Genomic DNA, 17,051 nt, shown 5'->3' on the forward strand with positions numbered 1-17,051 from the left:
CATCAGGTGAAGATGTCCAAGTCCCCGAATGGCCCCCAAGACAAATCCAATTCACCTTCCTCTGTGCCCCAGTATCAATGATGACCTTTGAAGAAATTGGTTTCCCACACATCTGGCAGAATTTGAAAAGTGACATGAGGCTGGATTCATTTACAATAATCTTTTTTTCACGCCAGTCCTTTACAGCTTCTTCTTCTGAAGATGATGATGATGTGGGGGGGGATGGTTGACTCAAGCTGATAGCTTTCGTCGGTTTGCAAAACTTCAATGCTGCTGGCACTTGTATTGAGGCCTCCAGGTGTATTTGGGCTTGTTGACTGTAAAATCCAAAAAGAGCTTTCTTTTTAGTTTTAAATTTCACTAATTTCAACATTACATTAGTTTTAGAATTCCGTTATAGACAATATGATGTACAAACTTACAAACTCTGCTGCTTGTATAGGGGTAGGTTTCTTGACTGGTGTTGAGGTAAGAAGACACTGTTCATCATCCGACGACGACGACACCAAAGCAGCAGCAGTTCGCGTCTGAAATGCCAAACGTTCAATAACGTTAATTTTTTTGGAATAACACCTTACGTCAAATAAGATTAATTTACATCAATACCAACAAATTTACAAAGAACATTGTTGAAGGTTCACGTTGAAAGGAACGTCTTTCTAACATTCCATTGCTAATTTGCTTCTGAACTTCTTCACTGTTGACAAGTGGAGTTTTAGTCACACAAACACATTATAACCACTAGCAAGGAAAACATGCGGAAGACGGCAGATTTACTTTGTAAACAGCCAAATTATATTTGATGCCCTACTCTACTACAGACTACTATATGTGTGTTATCAGAAATAGGAGCGAGTCTCTTACCTCCAAGCGAATGCGTTTAGCGCTGCTGCTAGTGCCAGATGTTCCAGGCTGTTCATCGTCGTCTGGAAAGGTAAACACTGACGGAATCGCAGTATCCAAAAGAACGACTCTCTTCATTCCAAGTACATTTGGTTCGAACTCGAAGTCTTCCTTCTTAAAATGTAGACCGCAAATCCTCTTGTTTTGTAGGTCTTCCATCCTTGTGTCTTGTAAAGACATCGCTCTTAGCCACTGTTTGCATCGCTCCACATCTCTCGGAAAGGCATGAAAACTTACTTTATGCCCTTTCCTTGATTTGACTGAACATCATGGTACCATACAATAGTTCACCATTTCAAAATAAATAGTAACAAGGAATAATTCAAGAATGAGATCGCCAATGAATTTCAAACTCAAGCGGTAACGTTAGCTAGCCTAGTGCTTTCTCTGATAGGCGGATTTTGCATAGGCAGTGTTCTGGATTAGTGGGAGTGGCTTGTGGAGCTGTGCAAATGTGTTGCATTGTGGGAGTTGTGGTTTTCCATACAAATGCGCCCTAAAGTTACTTTCTGTCATAACTCGGTCAAAAAGGCACCAAATTAGAAAATGTTAATACATTTCGACTACATATATGACCCACTTTCAATGAAGATCAATGTTCCCATGGGTGAAATGCTCCTTTAAAGGGATACTCCACTTTTTTCGGAAATATGCTCATTTTACATCTCCCCCAGAGTTAAACAGTTGAGTTTTACCGTTTTAGAATCCATTCAGCCGAACTCCGGGTCTGACGGTACCACTTTTAGCATAGCTTAGCACAGATCATTGATTCTGATGAGTCCAGTAGCATTTCTTTCAAAATGACCAAAGAGTTTCAATATTTTTCCTATTTAAAACTTGACTCTTCTGTAGTTAAACCGTGTACTAAGATCGACGGAAAATGAAAAGTTGCGATTTTCTAAGCCTATATGACTAGGAACTACTCTCATTCCGGCGTAATAATCAAGGAACTGTGTGTCTGTACCATGAGTGCAGCAGGCGTAATGATATGACGCAGCGCCTGAAAATAGGTCTAATAGGTTAGACAAACTTAGTCCCGGTCACGTTGGAAGAAGTTACCGAGCTGGGGACTATTTTCAGGCGCTGCGTCATATCATTACGCCTGCTGCACCCATGGTACAGACACACAGTTCCTTGATTATTACGCTGGAATGAGAGTAGTTCCTAGCCATATAGGCTTAGAAAATCGCAACTTTTCATTTTCCGTCGATCTTAGTACACGGTTTAACTACAGAAGAGTCAAGTTTTAAATAGGAAAAATATTGAAACTCTTTGGTCATTTTGAAAGAAATGCTACTGGACTCATCAGAATCAATGATCTGTGCTAAGCTATGCTAAAAGTGGTACCGTCAGAACCGGAGTTCGGCTGAATGGATTCTAAAACGGTAAAACTCAACTGTTTAACTCTGGGGGAGATGTAAAATGAGCTTATTTCCGAAAAAAGTGGAGTATCCCTTTAAGGGATTAAGCTCTGAATTGGGACTCATTTATAGTGTAACGTTCCTGTTATTGCAGTAAAACTAACAGATGAATAAGACTGAATGACATTTAATGAAATATGACTTGAAAAATAACACTCCGTTTCTCCTGTTTCACGAGATGTAAATATTGTCCATCCTGAACGTCTAAATGTGGACATAAACAAATGAGTGATGAGGATGTGTTAACATGCAAATGTCTTTATGTTTTATCAACAAACAAAGAAACAGTAAACAGAAGGAGTCTGAAATTTGTGTGAGGTGTCAGGAGTTAGGTGTCAGGAGTGAGGAGTGAGGAGTGAGGTGTCAGGAGTGAGGATTGAGGAGTGTGGAGTAAGGAGTGAGGAGTGAGGAGTGAGGAGTGAGGTTTCAGGAGTGAGGAGTGAGGTGTCAGGAGTGAGGATTGAGGAGTAAGGAGTGAGGAGTGAGGTGTCAGGAGTGATGAGTGAGGTGTCAGGAGTGAGGAGTGAGGTGTCAGGAGTGAGGATTGAGGAGTGTGGAGTGAGGAGTCGAGGAGTGAGGAGTGAGGAGTTGAGGAGTGAGGTGTCAGGAGTGAGTAGTGAGGAGTGAGGATCGAGGAGTGAGGAGTAAGGAGTAAGGAGTGAGGAGTTGAGGAGTGAGGATCGAGGAGTGAGGAGTAAGGAGTAAGGAGTAAGGAGTAAGGAGTGAGGAGTGAGTAGTGAGGAGTGAGGATCGAGGAGTAAGGAGTGAGGAGTAAGGAGTAAGGAGTGAGGAGTGAGGAGTTGAGGAGTGAGTAATGAGTAGTGAGGAGTGAGGAGTGCGGATCGAGGAGTGAGGAGTAAGGAGTGAGGAGTTGAGGAGTGAGTAGTGAGGAGTGAGGAGTGAGGATCAAAGAGTGAGGAGTAAGGAGTGAGGAGTTGAGGAGTGAGTAGTGAGGAATGAGGAGTGTGGAGTAAGGAGTGAGGAGTCGAGGAGTGAGGATCGAGGATCGAGGAGTGAGGAGTAAGGAGTAAGGAGTGAGGAGTCGAGGAGTGAGGTGTCAGGAGTGAGTAGTGAGGAGTGAGGAGTGAGGATCGAGGAGTGAGGAGTGAGGTGTCAGGAGTGAGGAGTGAGGTGTGAGGTGTCAGGAGTGAGGATTGAGGAGTGTGGAGTGAGTCGTCGAGGAGTGAGGAGTGAGGAGTCGAGGAGTGAGGTCTCAGGAGTGAGTAGTGAGTAGTGAGTAGTGAGGATTGAGGAGTGAGGAGTGAGGAGTGAGTAGTGAGTAGTGAGGAGTGAGGATCGAGGAGTGAGGAGTTGAGGAGTCAGTAGTGAGGAGTGAGGATCGAGGAGTGAGGAGTTGAGGATCGAGGAGTGAGGATCGAGGAGTGAGGAGTTGAGGAGTGAGGAGTCGAGGATCGAGGAGCTGAGGAGTGAGGAGTCGAGGATCGAGGAGCTGAGGAGTGAGGAGTCGAGAATCGAGGAGTCGAGGATCGAGGAGTCGAGGAGTGAGGAGTCGAGGATCGAGGAGTGAGGATGCAGAGGTGTCTCCTATTCGGAAGTGTTTTATTGACTAAATGGTACGCACATATCCTTTCCTTCGATTCCTCCGTCCTCATTTTCTTTGCTTGCAGCGATACCTTGTATCCTACCATTGTTGAGATTCATGTGCTGATTGTTTATGTCTGTGTGTGTCATCGTAGATTAACTTTTCGTGCTCATGTTTGTTAAAATCTTTTAACTGATTGTTATAATATTGCTGGATCTCATGCTGCAGTAACACAGGGTTTGTGATGTGAATATATTAATGGTACAACACAATTGTTAGATTCAAAAGACATCAGTGAATCAGTCTATTTCATGATGATTATATCAACAGGTAATCATCATCACCTGATCTCGCTTCACTTTAGATTTCTTTGCTGATGCAAATGTGTTTGACAAACACACTGTCACAGCGGCCAAAAAAGACAAAATATATAATAAGAGTTAAGAGCCAAACTAATGGAAACACTAATCACTGTTATGGTGACTTCCAATGAAACACATTAGAGTTAAACCCCTGTTAATTTTCAATAAAAACTTTTGTAGACGTCTGACATAAATAAAGTCAGTCTGGTTAGTGATAAATGAAGCTGGTAATGCTGTTAGTGGAGTTTTTTAATCCTCCTCTTCTGAGATCTTCACAGATTTAAGTAAGGACTGTTGTTAAACGAGACGCTCTAAAATATGGAGGATTTCCTGTTTACATCACCAGCTGTTCCCGCCCACCACTCCTGTCGCCTAGCAACTGTAACAGATGAGTTTCTGACAGACTTTTAAATACAAAAATGGAGCCAGAAATGTTGTTTTTTTAGAAGCCGCCTGGCATATCTCAGGCTGAGACAAGACCATAGACAGTTAAAAGAAGTATTGTATATTTCTCATGTTATTTAACTGATATTTCATTTCATATTTGAAATAATCAGGGTATTTCTAAATAATTGTTGTGTGTTTCTAAATAATTTCTGCATTTCCTCAATGTTATATAACATTTTAGAGGACTAACAGGCTAGAGTAGGCGCCGGCACCCTCATAAGATTCCATCACTGAATTTTGACACAGTGTGTGGAGGTAATATCGCGAGAGGGCGGGGGCACCGTGAGTGCTGAGCGAGAAAATTGTAGTCGAAAAAGATGGATAAAGCAAAAAAGCTGTCGGGGGCTAAAAATAGAAAAAGAAAGAGACAAAAGGAGATTGCATGTCAAGGGATGTGACAGCAGCTAAATAAGTGGATGGTGAAAGGCAACAGGTAGGATTTAAAGTGTGACATCTGTGTGTGCTTGGACGCTTTGCTTTTTCTAACACTGGGAATGAAGCAGCCAAATGGGGGTTTAAATTACGGCTAGCTTAGAATCAGAGCCGGACAGTAACTGAGTACATTTACTTGAGTACAGTACTTAAGTACAATTTTGAGGGATCTGTACTTTACTCGAGTATCACTTTTGGGGAGTACTCATGACTTTACTCAAGTACATTTGAGAGGCAAATATTGTACTCTTTACTCCACTACATTTCTATCCATAACTGTGAGTACCTGTTGCTTCTTCTAAAAAAAAAAAAAGAAAAAAAAAAAGGAAAAAAGAAACATCTCGGAAACCCTCTCAAATGTGATTGGATTGTGCAGGCGCCACTGATTGGGACAGCCTATCAGCAATCACCTTCAGCTTTCCGCCAAAGTCAACTCCATGGTCAGATTTAGATAAGAGAAGAAACCATGGACGAAACAATGGATGAAGACGCAGCAGGTCCATCCTGGGAGCGATATTATTTTTTTATGAGGGGAAGACTCATGAATATTCATTAGGGAAGTCATCCCTGATTGGTCTTAACCCCAGTGACGGGTAGGTTAAGGGGCGGGGTTATGGAGGTCATAAGACCCCCAGTGACGGGTAGGTTTAGGGGTGGGGTTAGGGGTAGGTCATCAGACCAATCAGGGATGACTTCCCTAATGAATATTCATGAGTCTTCCCCTACCATCCTGGGAAAAAAAATATTGCATCCCGGGAATGTGCCAAGCCGTGGCCCCACCTCGCCAGACTATTTCAATTTTCTGAACAAGTTAATGATAGTTTTCGCTTCAAGTGTTTGCTGTGTTTACCAATGTAAGCACTGTGGCAGTAGTAATGCAATATTTAGAAAATGTACTCTTGTACTCTTGATACTCAAGTACTTTTAAAAACAAGTACTTTAGTACTTTTACTTAAGTAGACATCTGACTGTAGTACTTTTACTTGTACTTGAGTAAAATTTAGCAAGGGGTATCTGTACTTTTACTCAAGTAATGTAGCTGTGTACTCTGTCCGCCTCTGCTTAGAATATGCAAAACCGAGGTTGCTGAGCTGAAAACCGGAAAATATAAGGTAGCAAGTACAATAAATGATCTGGAAAACAACTAATGCAATATCTCTGGTTTACCATGGAATCATGCCTAGATTTGCTCCCAAACTTGGAGGCTTGCAAATATTAATGTTAACAGACTGGCTAACTTAATGCAAACTAAGGTTGCTGATATTTACATTTAGATTTTGGTTAAACCCTTGGTACCAATCCCATGCATGACATATCTTAATTTTATTAAGGTAAAATAACAACTGGTAAGTATAAGGTAGCATGCACAATAAATGACTAGAACCTGGAAAACACAACTTATGCAATAAGTCAGGTTTACCATGGAATCATTATAGATTTTGTTTTACCATTAGCTGTTCATGTTAGCTAGTATATATATATATATATATATATACACATATTATTAATATGAAAAAAGTAATATGGAAAATATATTTCATAATATTTGTTTGACAATATGTCTTAGTGGAGAAGAACACAGGCAAGGAGTAAAAGAGACAGACATGAGGTCGGCGATGGCATCAAGTAAATATGAGACCAGTGATTTTTTTTTTTTAAATGACAGATGAACAGGCGTGTTTCTGTCTTACTTCATCTATAATTAACCTTTTTGAGGTTTTTCTTTTGCAAAATGTTTATTACATATCTAGAAATCCACATTAGCACTTAGTAGCAATTCACTCTCTCTAGGATATGGGAATCTATAAGCTGAAAGCTCTGCTAAGCTTTTTTACATGAAATGAAAAAGGCAACAGCCCCTCATGGACGACTGCCGCACACAAGATTAAAATAATATCAGATCTGTCTAATTTTCTTTTTCCTTCTTTCTAATTTTACATAAACACAACAAACGCTGTGGTTAAATAAATATTCAGTGATATCTTTCAGCGATTTACATGCAAACGGGACAGTTATCAGCAGTGTAACTGTTCTGATTATGACAAAATAATTGAGTATCTGATGTCATGTGACAAGTCAGATTAGCTTCTCCACTCTTGCATACAGAGGAAGGTTATGATGTGTGGAGAGACATTATAACTGGAACATGAACAGACAGGTTCCAATTTCTAATAATTTTATTGAATACAATGCAATTAATATAAACTTTCTGACAGTGTGTGGGAAATCCATACTTTCCAAGAAGGGGCGCAACTGATTTACAAATATCACAATAAAATATGAACTGGAATTGAGGCAGTAGCCAATGACAGTAGGAGTAAAAGCTGCAGGATTGTGTACGAGTATACAAATATGTACGAGTATCGTACGAATATGACAACTTGTTAAATCTTGTGAATTATTAAGACTTTGAGACTATGTTTGTACTGATTGGGCTATGGGTTTGGGCTAAAGGTTTAAGAAACAACAAATGCTTGAAACTATTTTGATTTAGGGTTAAAACCAACACATACACACCATTGCAAATATTTGCCTTTGCAGCTGTCCGTCTCCTCCGTTTACTTCTCCTCAAACAATAATGGGCTGACTGAGTCCGAAAGGCCCTTTTGGTCTTTTCAGCTGAAAAAAGAAATCATTATGATATAATAAGATAAGATGTCATTATGTATAATATACAGGATTATTTTGTACTGATTTACCTTACAAATATTGGATTTTGCATTATTAGGCATTAAAAGCATGGTAAGTGTTGTGGTTAATATGCATTTACAACAAATATCACTTTAAAACTACCAATACTGAGGTAAAAGCATGGTAAGTTTTGTGGTTACTGTCCTTTACTACACCCATCACAGTAAAACTAGGGTCACTGTGGCAAAAGCATTGTAAGTGTTGTGGTTACTGTGCATTTACAATAAAGTATCACATTAAAACTACCAATAGTGTGGTAAAAGCATGGTAAGTTTTGTGATTACTGTCTTTTTATTACACTTATTACAGTAAAACTAATGTTGCTGTGGTAAAAGCATGGTAAGTGTTGTTTTTACTGTGCTTCTACTACAAATACCACTTTGGAACTAACTGTACTACTTTAAACCTGATATGAATATGATTAAAGGGATACTTCAGGATTTAGCATTAAGCTTTGTATTAGTAGAAAACCTGTAGTATTTTCGAATTACCGTGTTTTCCACCCACATATCCCCCTGAGATGAGAGATTTATGTATTTTTTGTCTGGAAAAAATCCTCCGATGACGTAAAAATCGTCATTTTGCGTCATCGGAGGATTTTCTGGCCAGAGCCTCAGCCTCGTCCTGCTCGCCACAGTAAACATGATGATTGGCGACTGTAGAACACAAAAGCCGAATCCCGAACATTTTGGGCGATCTCGAAATCCCGGGCAAACTCGTCACGGAGACTCAGTAGCCTAACCTTGTTGTTTTCAACTGCGCTCTCTTACCGGTAGGCGTGGCTTGGGAGTGGCCTCCTAGGGCAGCGAAGCAAGTGCATTCTGGGAGTTGTTGTCTTTCATCCACATAAGCCAAAAATACATTTTCTGGCTTTTCTCAGTCTAGAAAGCTCCAAATTAAAAAATTTCTTCACATTTCTTCTACATAAATGACCTATTTTAAATACACATTCATCTTTCCAGAGGTGAAGTATCCCTTTAACTGATTGAAGGTCTAGGCCTATAGCACGTCACGTGACAGACAGTGTTTAATCACCCTGTTTTGAATAAGCAATGAAACGCAAAACCTCCGTGGAGATGACGATATAATGCAGTGACTGAATGTGAGCTAATCTGATTAATATCGACAAACAGAAAATGCATTATATCAAACATTATTAGGACAGTATATTTACGCATACTTGCCAACATCTGGCACACGTGAACTTATGCCAAATGTGTTCAGAATGAGACTTCAGCGCGATTTCCTATTGATAAAATTCGCGTCTGTTGTTGATGCCACAGGTTTCCCATTGAAAGCAACGAAGTTCCGAATTCGTCAGAGAGTGACGCCGAGGGCGCTTGACCATGCTTCAGTGTTTGACATTTTGGGAGTGAGAATGGGTTAAGACATGTTTGCAGCCTACACTGACTTAGAAAACAATTACAAGTTTATTAATAAACAATTAAAATATTTCTTTATTTTTTCAGACACATTTATTATCATTAGCTTACTTTTGCCGGTGCTTTGCTACAAGATTTATTTGAGCACGGAATAGCCTAAAGCCTATATGCACCCAGGATTGAATATAAACACACGATTAGTCCTAATTGCTTAAATGAATGACTACTAGTCTAGAAAAATCTTTAGTCTATGCCAACTCTAATCAATATAGTTGACATTATTTAATTAGTAATTAGTATCCAGCTCTTTACATGTAATTAGTTGAGTTAGCATAATTAATGAACTAATAAAATAATAAAATAAAGTTTAAATTAAGATGCTAACCATTTATTTCTATATAGCATTGCTTATTCCACCACACAAAGGACTGTTTATAAGGTGACAATCCGTTATACATGTGAAGATTGTAGGCTGTGTCTAGAAGATTTTTGTATTGTATTGTATATTCTGTTATAAAGACGAAGATTGTATGATAAAAACATTTACCGGCACACAGAGCAGTGAAAGAGAGACGATAGTAAGTCGTAATGTTGGTTAAGCTCCACCTATTCAAAATACATTCACCTTGTTAGAAAGCACATGGAAAATGACGCAGATAGAAAGATTGTAGAGCGCATCCAAACGGACATAAAACGATCAAAATACTCATAAATATAAACAAAAAAGCACTCTCTACAAATCAGTGTCTACTGTGAGCAATCCTTTTATAAAGTGTCAAACATTTTATATGAATTTATATATTTGTAACTTTTAGTGTGGAGCGACCACAGAAAGGACTCCCCCCACAGCAGTTCTCAGTTCCACAGCGGCCCATTTTTTTTTTGTCATCTCTTTGTGAAAATTCTTATTATTTTGTTTCATTTCATACTCCTGCTGTTTACTGTTTCTTTGTTTGTTTATAAAACATGAACGCATTTGCATGGAAACACATCCTCATCACTCATTTGTTTATGTCCACATTTAGACGTTCAGTATGGACAATATTTCCATCTCTGACGTGAAACAGGAGAAACCGAGTGTTATTGTTCTAATCATATTTCATTATGTTTCATTCAGTCTTGTTCATCTGTTAGTTTTATTGAAACAACAGGAAAGTTACACTATAACTGTGTCCCAATTCAGAGCTGAATCCTTCGAAGTTCACGAAGGTTGAAGCAAAAGTTGTTAAACTGGATACTCTAACATGTAGGATTTCCTGTTTACATCACCAGCTGTTCCCGCCCACCGCTCCTGTCGCCTAGCAACTGTGACAGATGCCATCAGGACACAGCAGAGACGCTTCTGACAGACTTTTTAATACAAAAATGGAGCCATGTTTAGTTTTTTAAACATATTTCAGGCTGAGACATATTTCAGCATATTTCAGGCTGAGACAAGACCATAGACAGTTAAAATCACGGCCTTTCAGGCCTTTCCTAACTGAGCACGCAACACAACTTCTCGTCCAGGCCCTGGTTATATCTAGGCTTGATTACTGCAATGCTCTTTTGGCTGGACTTCCATCATGTGCAACTAAACCTCTACAAATGATTCAGAACGCTGCAGCTCGTCTTGTCTTCAACGAGCCCAAAAGGGTCCACGTCACTCCTCTGTTCATCTCTCTGCACTGGCTACCACTCACTGCTCACATCAAGTTCAAGGCATTGACGCTTGCTTACAGATCTATCACAGGCTCAGCTCCCTCCTACTTTCACTCACTCCTACGAGTCTACATCCCTACCAGAAGCCTACGATCAGTCAATGAGTGACGGCTCGTGATTCCATCACAGAGAGCCACAAAATCACTTTCCAGAACATTCTCATTCACAGTTCCATGCTGGTGGAATGCTCTCCCCACCCTCATCCCGAATGCAGAATCCCTGACAACATTCAAAAGACAACTGAAATTCTTTTCTTTTCCTTTAATCTTCCCTTATCGGGCTTATGCTACTCTGACCAATGCCTGAACTTCGTATTTTGAGCACTTCTTGCTTTGTTTTTACCTCTTTGCGATGACTCGCTTAATTTAGTCCTAAATTGTAAGTCGCTTTGGACAAAAGTGTCTGCTAAATGACTAAATGTTAAAAATGTTAAGCAGGCCATAGCAATGCCACATGTCAGCCAAGAGCAAAAAAATATAACCAGAACTGGGCCTTATCTGAACCACAAAATCTGTGTATATTAAATATGGAGTCATATCAGCTTTAATAAGCCTGTTAACAAGCAGAATCACCGGAAAAGAAGAGAACAGAAAAAGAGACGAGCAGAAACACAAGAACTACAACTGACTTCAGCCACAGCCTTAGATTAAATTAACTGAAGAGAAAAGAATACATTAATAATGCGTCCTGGGAAACCTCGATGAATCACGCGTAGGTGAAGCCAGCGATACTTGCATTTGTCCACTGGTTGTCATTTCATGTTGGACAAAAGCGAGTACATTGCTCAAATTGGACTGATTTTTTCTTAGTCACGTAGTCAAATATAGCTTGACTAAGTGATCCAACTCTGCCATGTCCTCTATCAGTAGGCTATGCAATGAACACTGATCGAACCCGTTATTCTCTACATTTCATTTAGACTTTTTTTCTCGAAACACAACGACTTTATTCTCAAAATGTAATGAGTTTATTCTCAAGATTGTATTTCGACATTTTTCCCGAAATTTAACGATTTTTTTCTCGAAACACAACGACTTTATTATCGATATTTAATGAGTTTATTCTCAAGATTGTATTTCGACTTTTTTTTCTCGAAATTTAACGAGTTTAATTTCGCATTATAACGACTTTAGTCTCGAGATGGTTTTATTTTTTTATTATTGCTTGGCCCTAAACCTCTTCCGTAAGTATGGAATGAAACAAAATAAGAATTTTCACAAAGAGATGAAAAAAAAAAGTTTTAATGTCCACATTCCAGCCAATCACAATCAAGTATTTAGACGGAGGAAATAAAGACACGTTTATTCTGAAACAGCAGCAGCAGAAGATGATGATATTATTTCAGTGAGATAATGAGAGTCCAACAACCTTTACTAACATTAGAAATGGACTTCAGGGGAATGAAAGCATGATATGAGCACTTTAATGTCTTTATCTCGTCTCTGTTGTGAATGTCTGTCGCGTCTCCTCCTCAACACCAGCGATCTCGGCATCAGAAGAAGAAGAAAAGAAGAAATATAAGAACAAAAACTCTCTCAATAGTCAAACTCACTCTTTCATCTCACACACGTTTCTTTCTCTTTGACTGGAGTCTCAAACAGGGGTTTTTAAAGGCTCTCAGTAACCAGTATCACCAGTCTTCACTAATGAACTCAACCCTCATCAATCAGATCATTAGTGGGTTGTTCAGTTCACACACAAACAGATAAAAAGTGACCAGAAACAGTGTTGACACAAACACACAATAAATTGAACAGGGATGTAACACGAGTTATACAGTCCAGCAATAACATTAAAGCAGCTGCTTATTTGTGAATGTTAAAAAATAAATTATGAATGTAAATATGATTATATTTTCTGATTAAGGTCCATGTTTATATTGACTGATATTGACTGACAATATGCAAATAAAGAAAAAGAGGTGGAAAATTTTACAACTAAGGAAGAATTAGAATATGAAAATTAGTTTCAGAGAAATACACAAATGATGTGATGAGAATGAGGGATGAGAGCAGATATAATAATCACATAGTTTAAATCTGCAGACAGAAACATCAGACTCAGGACAGAAACACACGACCTCTAAAGTAAGAACATGTTCATTCTTCAAACACAATTAGACTTTCAGATGTTAATATTGTCTGAATGATTGTGAATCAAGTTATGCTGCTAAAATGTTTTTATTACATTATCATGTTAAAAATTTTTTTTTTTTTTTTTTTACTTGAGTTTGAGTTTTTAAATGTGTTTTTCCTCAGAAATGGACCACACTCTATATTTATTTCTTCTTCTCATTGGTGAGTGTGTTTGTTGTTTCATTTAAGCTATATTTTCTAAATGTCATAATCATTTGTTAACAAACAAGTATGTATTACGTCAATGAGCTCATTTTATCTGCATCAAATTATTATATTCTTTCAATTAATATAATTGTTAGCTAACTGTGACTTTGTACATGTACATTTCTAAAATACTTAAACAGATCTGATAACAGAGCACTCTAAATTGTAAAATGGACTCGTGCATTTTCTGCTTTGAAATGATGTGTATCGCTATACAAATAAACGTGAATTGAATTGAATTTTATAGTTTCATCAGGTTTGACCCTGTTATGAAAAGCATTAAATCAAACGCTCTCTTTCACAGCTCTCTGCTCCGTATCTGAATGTGTTCAGCGTCAGTATCACTTTATAAACGTGAGGAAGAACTGGACTGAAGCTCAGAGATTCTGCAGAGAGAATTACACAGATCTGGCCACCGTTGACAACATGAACGACATGAACGAGCTGAAGAAGAGTGTGGAAAGTGTTCAGGCTATCTGGATTGGGCTGAAGAGGACGAGTGTTGATAAATGGCAGTGGTCTTCAGGTGAACCTGCGCTCTATCTGAACTGGAGATCTGGACAACCTGATGGCAGAGATGAGTGTGCTTTCATGAGAAATGGAGAATGGCATGATGTGTCATGTAGTAACAGCCTGACTTTCATCTGCAGTTCATCTAACAGTAAGTGCAGCTCCATACAATCACAATAAACATTCATTTATAAAAGGATGCACAATATACTGTACAAAATTAATACAATACTAAATGCTGCTACTTTTTAATGTGCTCATAAATGTAGAAGAGACTGTGGATTTTGTCACAACTTCTTTATGGAAAATAAACTGATATTGAACACATTTTGATATTTGTTGTAGCCTGGTTAAAACCAGACCATTCTCAGTAGTAACTGGTATGGCAAAGCTTCATTTATAACTCATTTCCAAAGGGGCGTCACAAACGGACGTCGCTCAAATGCCTCTGGGCGCAATTGGATAGACCTAAAACCAATCAGAGCGATCGTCATCGTGTAAAGCCCGCCCCAACTTTTCTGATTGGTGCCACGATTTCGACGGATTAGAAATGGGCTTGAATGAGCTCTTTGCCAGACTACTTGCAGAGCAAATCTAAATTTGCCGGAAGCTGTCTGGGTTTTCCCAGGCTATATTTGTTGTTCATAACTGTGGGAATCTGCCATTATGAGCCTAGATAATTATATTTTCAGCAAACTTTATACTTTAAATTTTTTTGAAAAATATCAAACCATTGTTTTGACATACTGTAAATTGTAATGATTTAATGAATGCATAACATTTCAACATATAATAGATGTACAACATCTTTCCCCATCTTAATATTAATGAACAAAACTCTTGTCCTGAGAACAAAATTCAGTTCTTGTCTTTTCAGTGGGATTTTATTTGTGTTCACTTGTTACACGTATTACAATAAAAAATTTAATAAAAAATATCTTAACACAAACCTGTAAAAATCGTCATTGTTAGATGAACTTTAACTGAACTCACAAAGACAAATTGTCCATTACAATGTGAAAAACTGATCAGACAGAAACAAGACAAACACCAATAATGTTATTATTGCAACAATATTCATTTGTATATATTATTAGTCTAGAATTCAACCTTTTTAATTGATTTTTTTTGCTGATATATTTCTAAGGACTAGATAAACATTAATATGCAGTTTAACATCTTCATCTGTTTGATGTGTCTCTCATTCAGCTCTGTGTGTCTGAATACAGTATTCCAGAGAAATGTGTAACAAAACATGATGGAGAAATATAGTTGCAATAAAATTATCACAGAAATTCACAATAGATACTTGATGTTATATCAGCAAAATCATCATGAATATAATTTGAATATTTAATATATCATCATCTGTTGAAACAGTCTTTGAAGTACACGTGTTTCTGATGCTTCGCTGCTCTTATTCACATTAAAAACCATAAACCAGCATAAGAATGATGAACAAACTGATTTATGAATCTGTTTCCATTTGTTCTTCTTAAAATGAACACAGGACTCGTCTTTGTCAATCAGATGAAGACCTGGAGAGATGCTCAGAGTTACTGCAGACAGAATCACATTGATCTGGTCAGTGTGAGGAACCAGAATGAGAATAAACAGGTTCAGAAGTTCATCAATGATAGTCACATATCTAATGATGTCTGGATCGGTCTGTTCAGAGACTCATGGCAGTGGTCAGATCAGAGTGACTCCTCATTCAGAGACTGGGCTCCTGGTGAACCTAGTAATGATAGAGGTGTTGAAAACTGTACAATGATCTATTCGAACGCTCAGGGTCAATGGAATGACGTCTCTTGCAACAACCAATTTCCTTTTGTGTGTCATGAAGGTGAGCAGATCCTCACAAACACACACAATCCATCCATCACCTCCAGATATCTTAAAGTTCACGCTACATGTCTGACATGACAGATTCCTCCACAGTGTTTGTTCTGCATGTTGTTTTTGATCAGTCTCTCTCTAGATTTTGCTTGTGGTTTGTTTTGTGTCCAGATAAACTGATTCTGATCAAAGAGACTCTGACGTGGCCTGAAGCTCTGAGATACTGCAGACAGAATTATACGGATCTGGTCTCGGTTCATTCAGTCGAGATGCAGCGTCGTGTGATGAATGTGGTTAAACGTGCGTCTACTGAGGCGGTGTGGTTGGGTTTACACAACTACTGCCAAATGAACATGTGGCTCTGGTTGAGCGGAGAGATCGTGTGCTATCAGAACTGGGCTCCAGGGAACGGAACGACACCGGAAAACTGCAGCCTTACGAAGAGAAAAGGAGCAGTTCAGTCTGGAGGAGATCAGCGCTGGATCAGCCTTCCTGAGACTCACAAACTCAACTTCATCTGCAGCAGATCTGAGGAGTGAGAAGACGTCAATGTTTGTGTGTTTACTTTCATTCACTGTTTTCATTCTTTATTTTTCATATTCACTTTCATATGTTTAATTTGTTCTTTGGTAATTTCTGAGCGAATCTTCTAATTATATTTTAATAGTCTTTATTATTTCTCTGTGTTAATTGTCATAACATAATGTGATCTTATTAAAGTTTTCAGACATCATTGAACATTGTTTAGATGTCTAAAATACTAACACAATATATGTGTGTTTTAAGAATCTCTTTGCATATCTGGTGTGTTTATGTGTCTTTATGTTTTTCACTAATCTTATCTGTATCAATAACTGTTGAATATGATTCTGTGAGCAGCAGCTCTTAAAAATAAATATTTTTTGTGCCTCAGGAGAATTAAATCTGGATTATTCTTAGAAAGGCAGAAATGAATGGATGTCACAATGAACTGTCAAATAAATAGTTATAAATATGTAAAATGTATATTTGATTGTTGGTGTGTTTGGTTGATATTTAGGATTTGATGTCTGTTAGGGTGTACCGTCGGTGAAGGTGTAAAATCAATGACGATGGAGAAGAATTCTCAAACCAGAGAGTTTATTTTGGTGTAAAAGTGATTTCCAAGCAAAAATATATACAGTAACAAAAACTAAGGCAAAAGAAATATATATATATATATATACCGGTATATATAGAAAAAAATCCATAAGAGGTTCACATGTGTATTCTGGCTATGCCAATACCCAGGCCCAAAAATACAAGGAATGATCCCACACTCAAAACACTCTCTTAAAAATGGCTAAAAGGAGCCCTTTAATAGAGTTAGGCTCCTCCCACTTCTGGAACATACCATGTTAAAATAAATGATCATTTTAAAGCAAGATAAAACTACACAAATATTTAAAACAAATGGTATTAACATGCAACCCATGCATCACACTATTAATTGCAAAATT

General features: G+C 38.2%; 1 protein-coding gene across 1 annotated transcript; it reads left to right on the forward strand.

Moving 5' to 3' along the window:
* Nucleotides 1–12,925: 12,925 nt before the first annotated feature.
* On the forward strand, nt 12,926–16,577 carry LOC307155396 (C-type mannose receptor 2-like). The gene is made up of 5 exons (XM_079865996.1): nt 12,926–12,969; nt 13,141–13,179; nt 13,529–13,885; nt 15,245–15,580; nt 15,745–16,577. Exons 2-5 carry the CDS (start codon nt 13,143–13,145, stop codon nt 16,110–16,112), a joined length of 1,098 nt encoding a protein of 365 aa, XP_079722122.1. The 5' UTR covers nt 12,926–12,969; nt 13,141–13,142; the 3' UTR covers nt 16,113–16,577.
* Nucleotides 16,578–17,051: the final 474 nt, after the last annotated feature.

Source organism: Squalius cephalus (assembly GCF_949319135.1).
Source record: "Squalius cephalus genome assembly, chromosome: 3".
Classification (NCBI taxonomy): domain Eukaryota; kingdom Metazoa; phylum Chordata; class Actinopteri; order Cypriniformes; family Leuciscidae; genus Squalius; species Squalius cephalus.

Coding starts and splice junctions, on each gene's coding strand:
- LOC307155396 (XM_079865996.1), top strand. CDS start 13,143: ATGGACCACACTCTATATTTATTTCTTCTTCTCATTG. Junction 13,886..15,244: donor CATCTGCAGTTCATCTAACA/GTAAGTGCAGCT, acceptor AAATGAACACAG/GACTCGTCTTTGTCAATCAG. Junction 15,581..15,744: donor TCCTTTTGTGTGTCATGAAG/GTGAGCAGATCC, acceptor TTTTGTGTCCAG/ATAAACTGATTCTGATCAAA.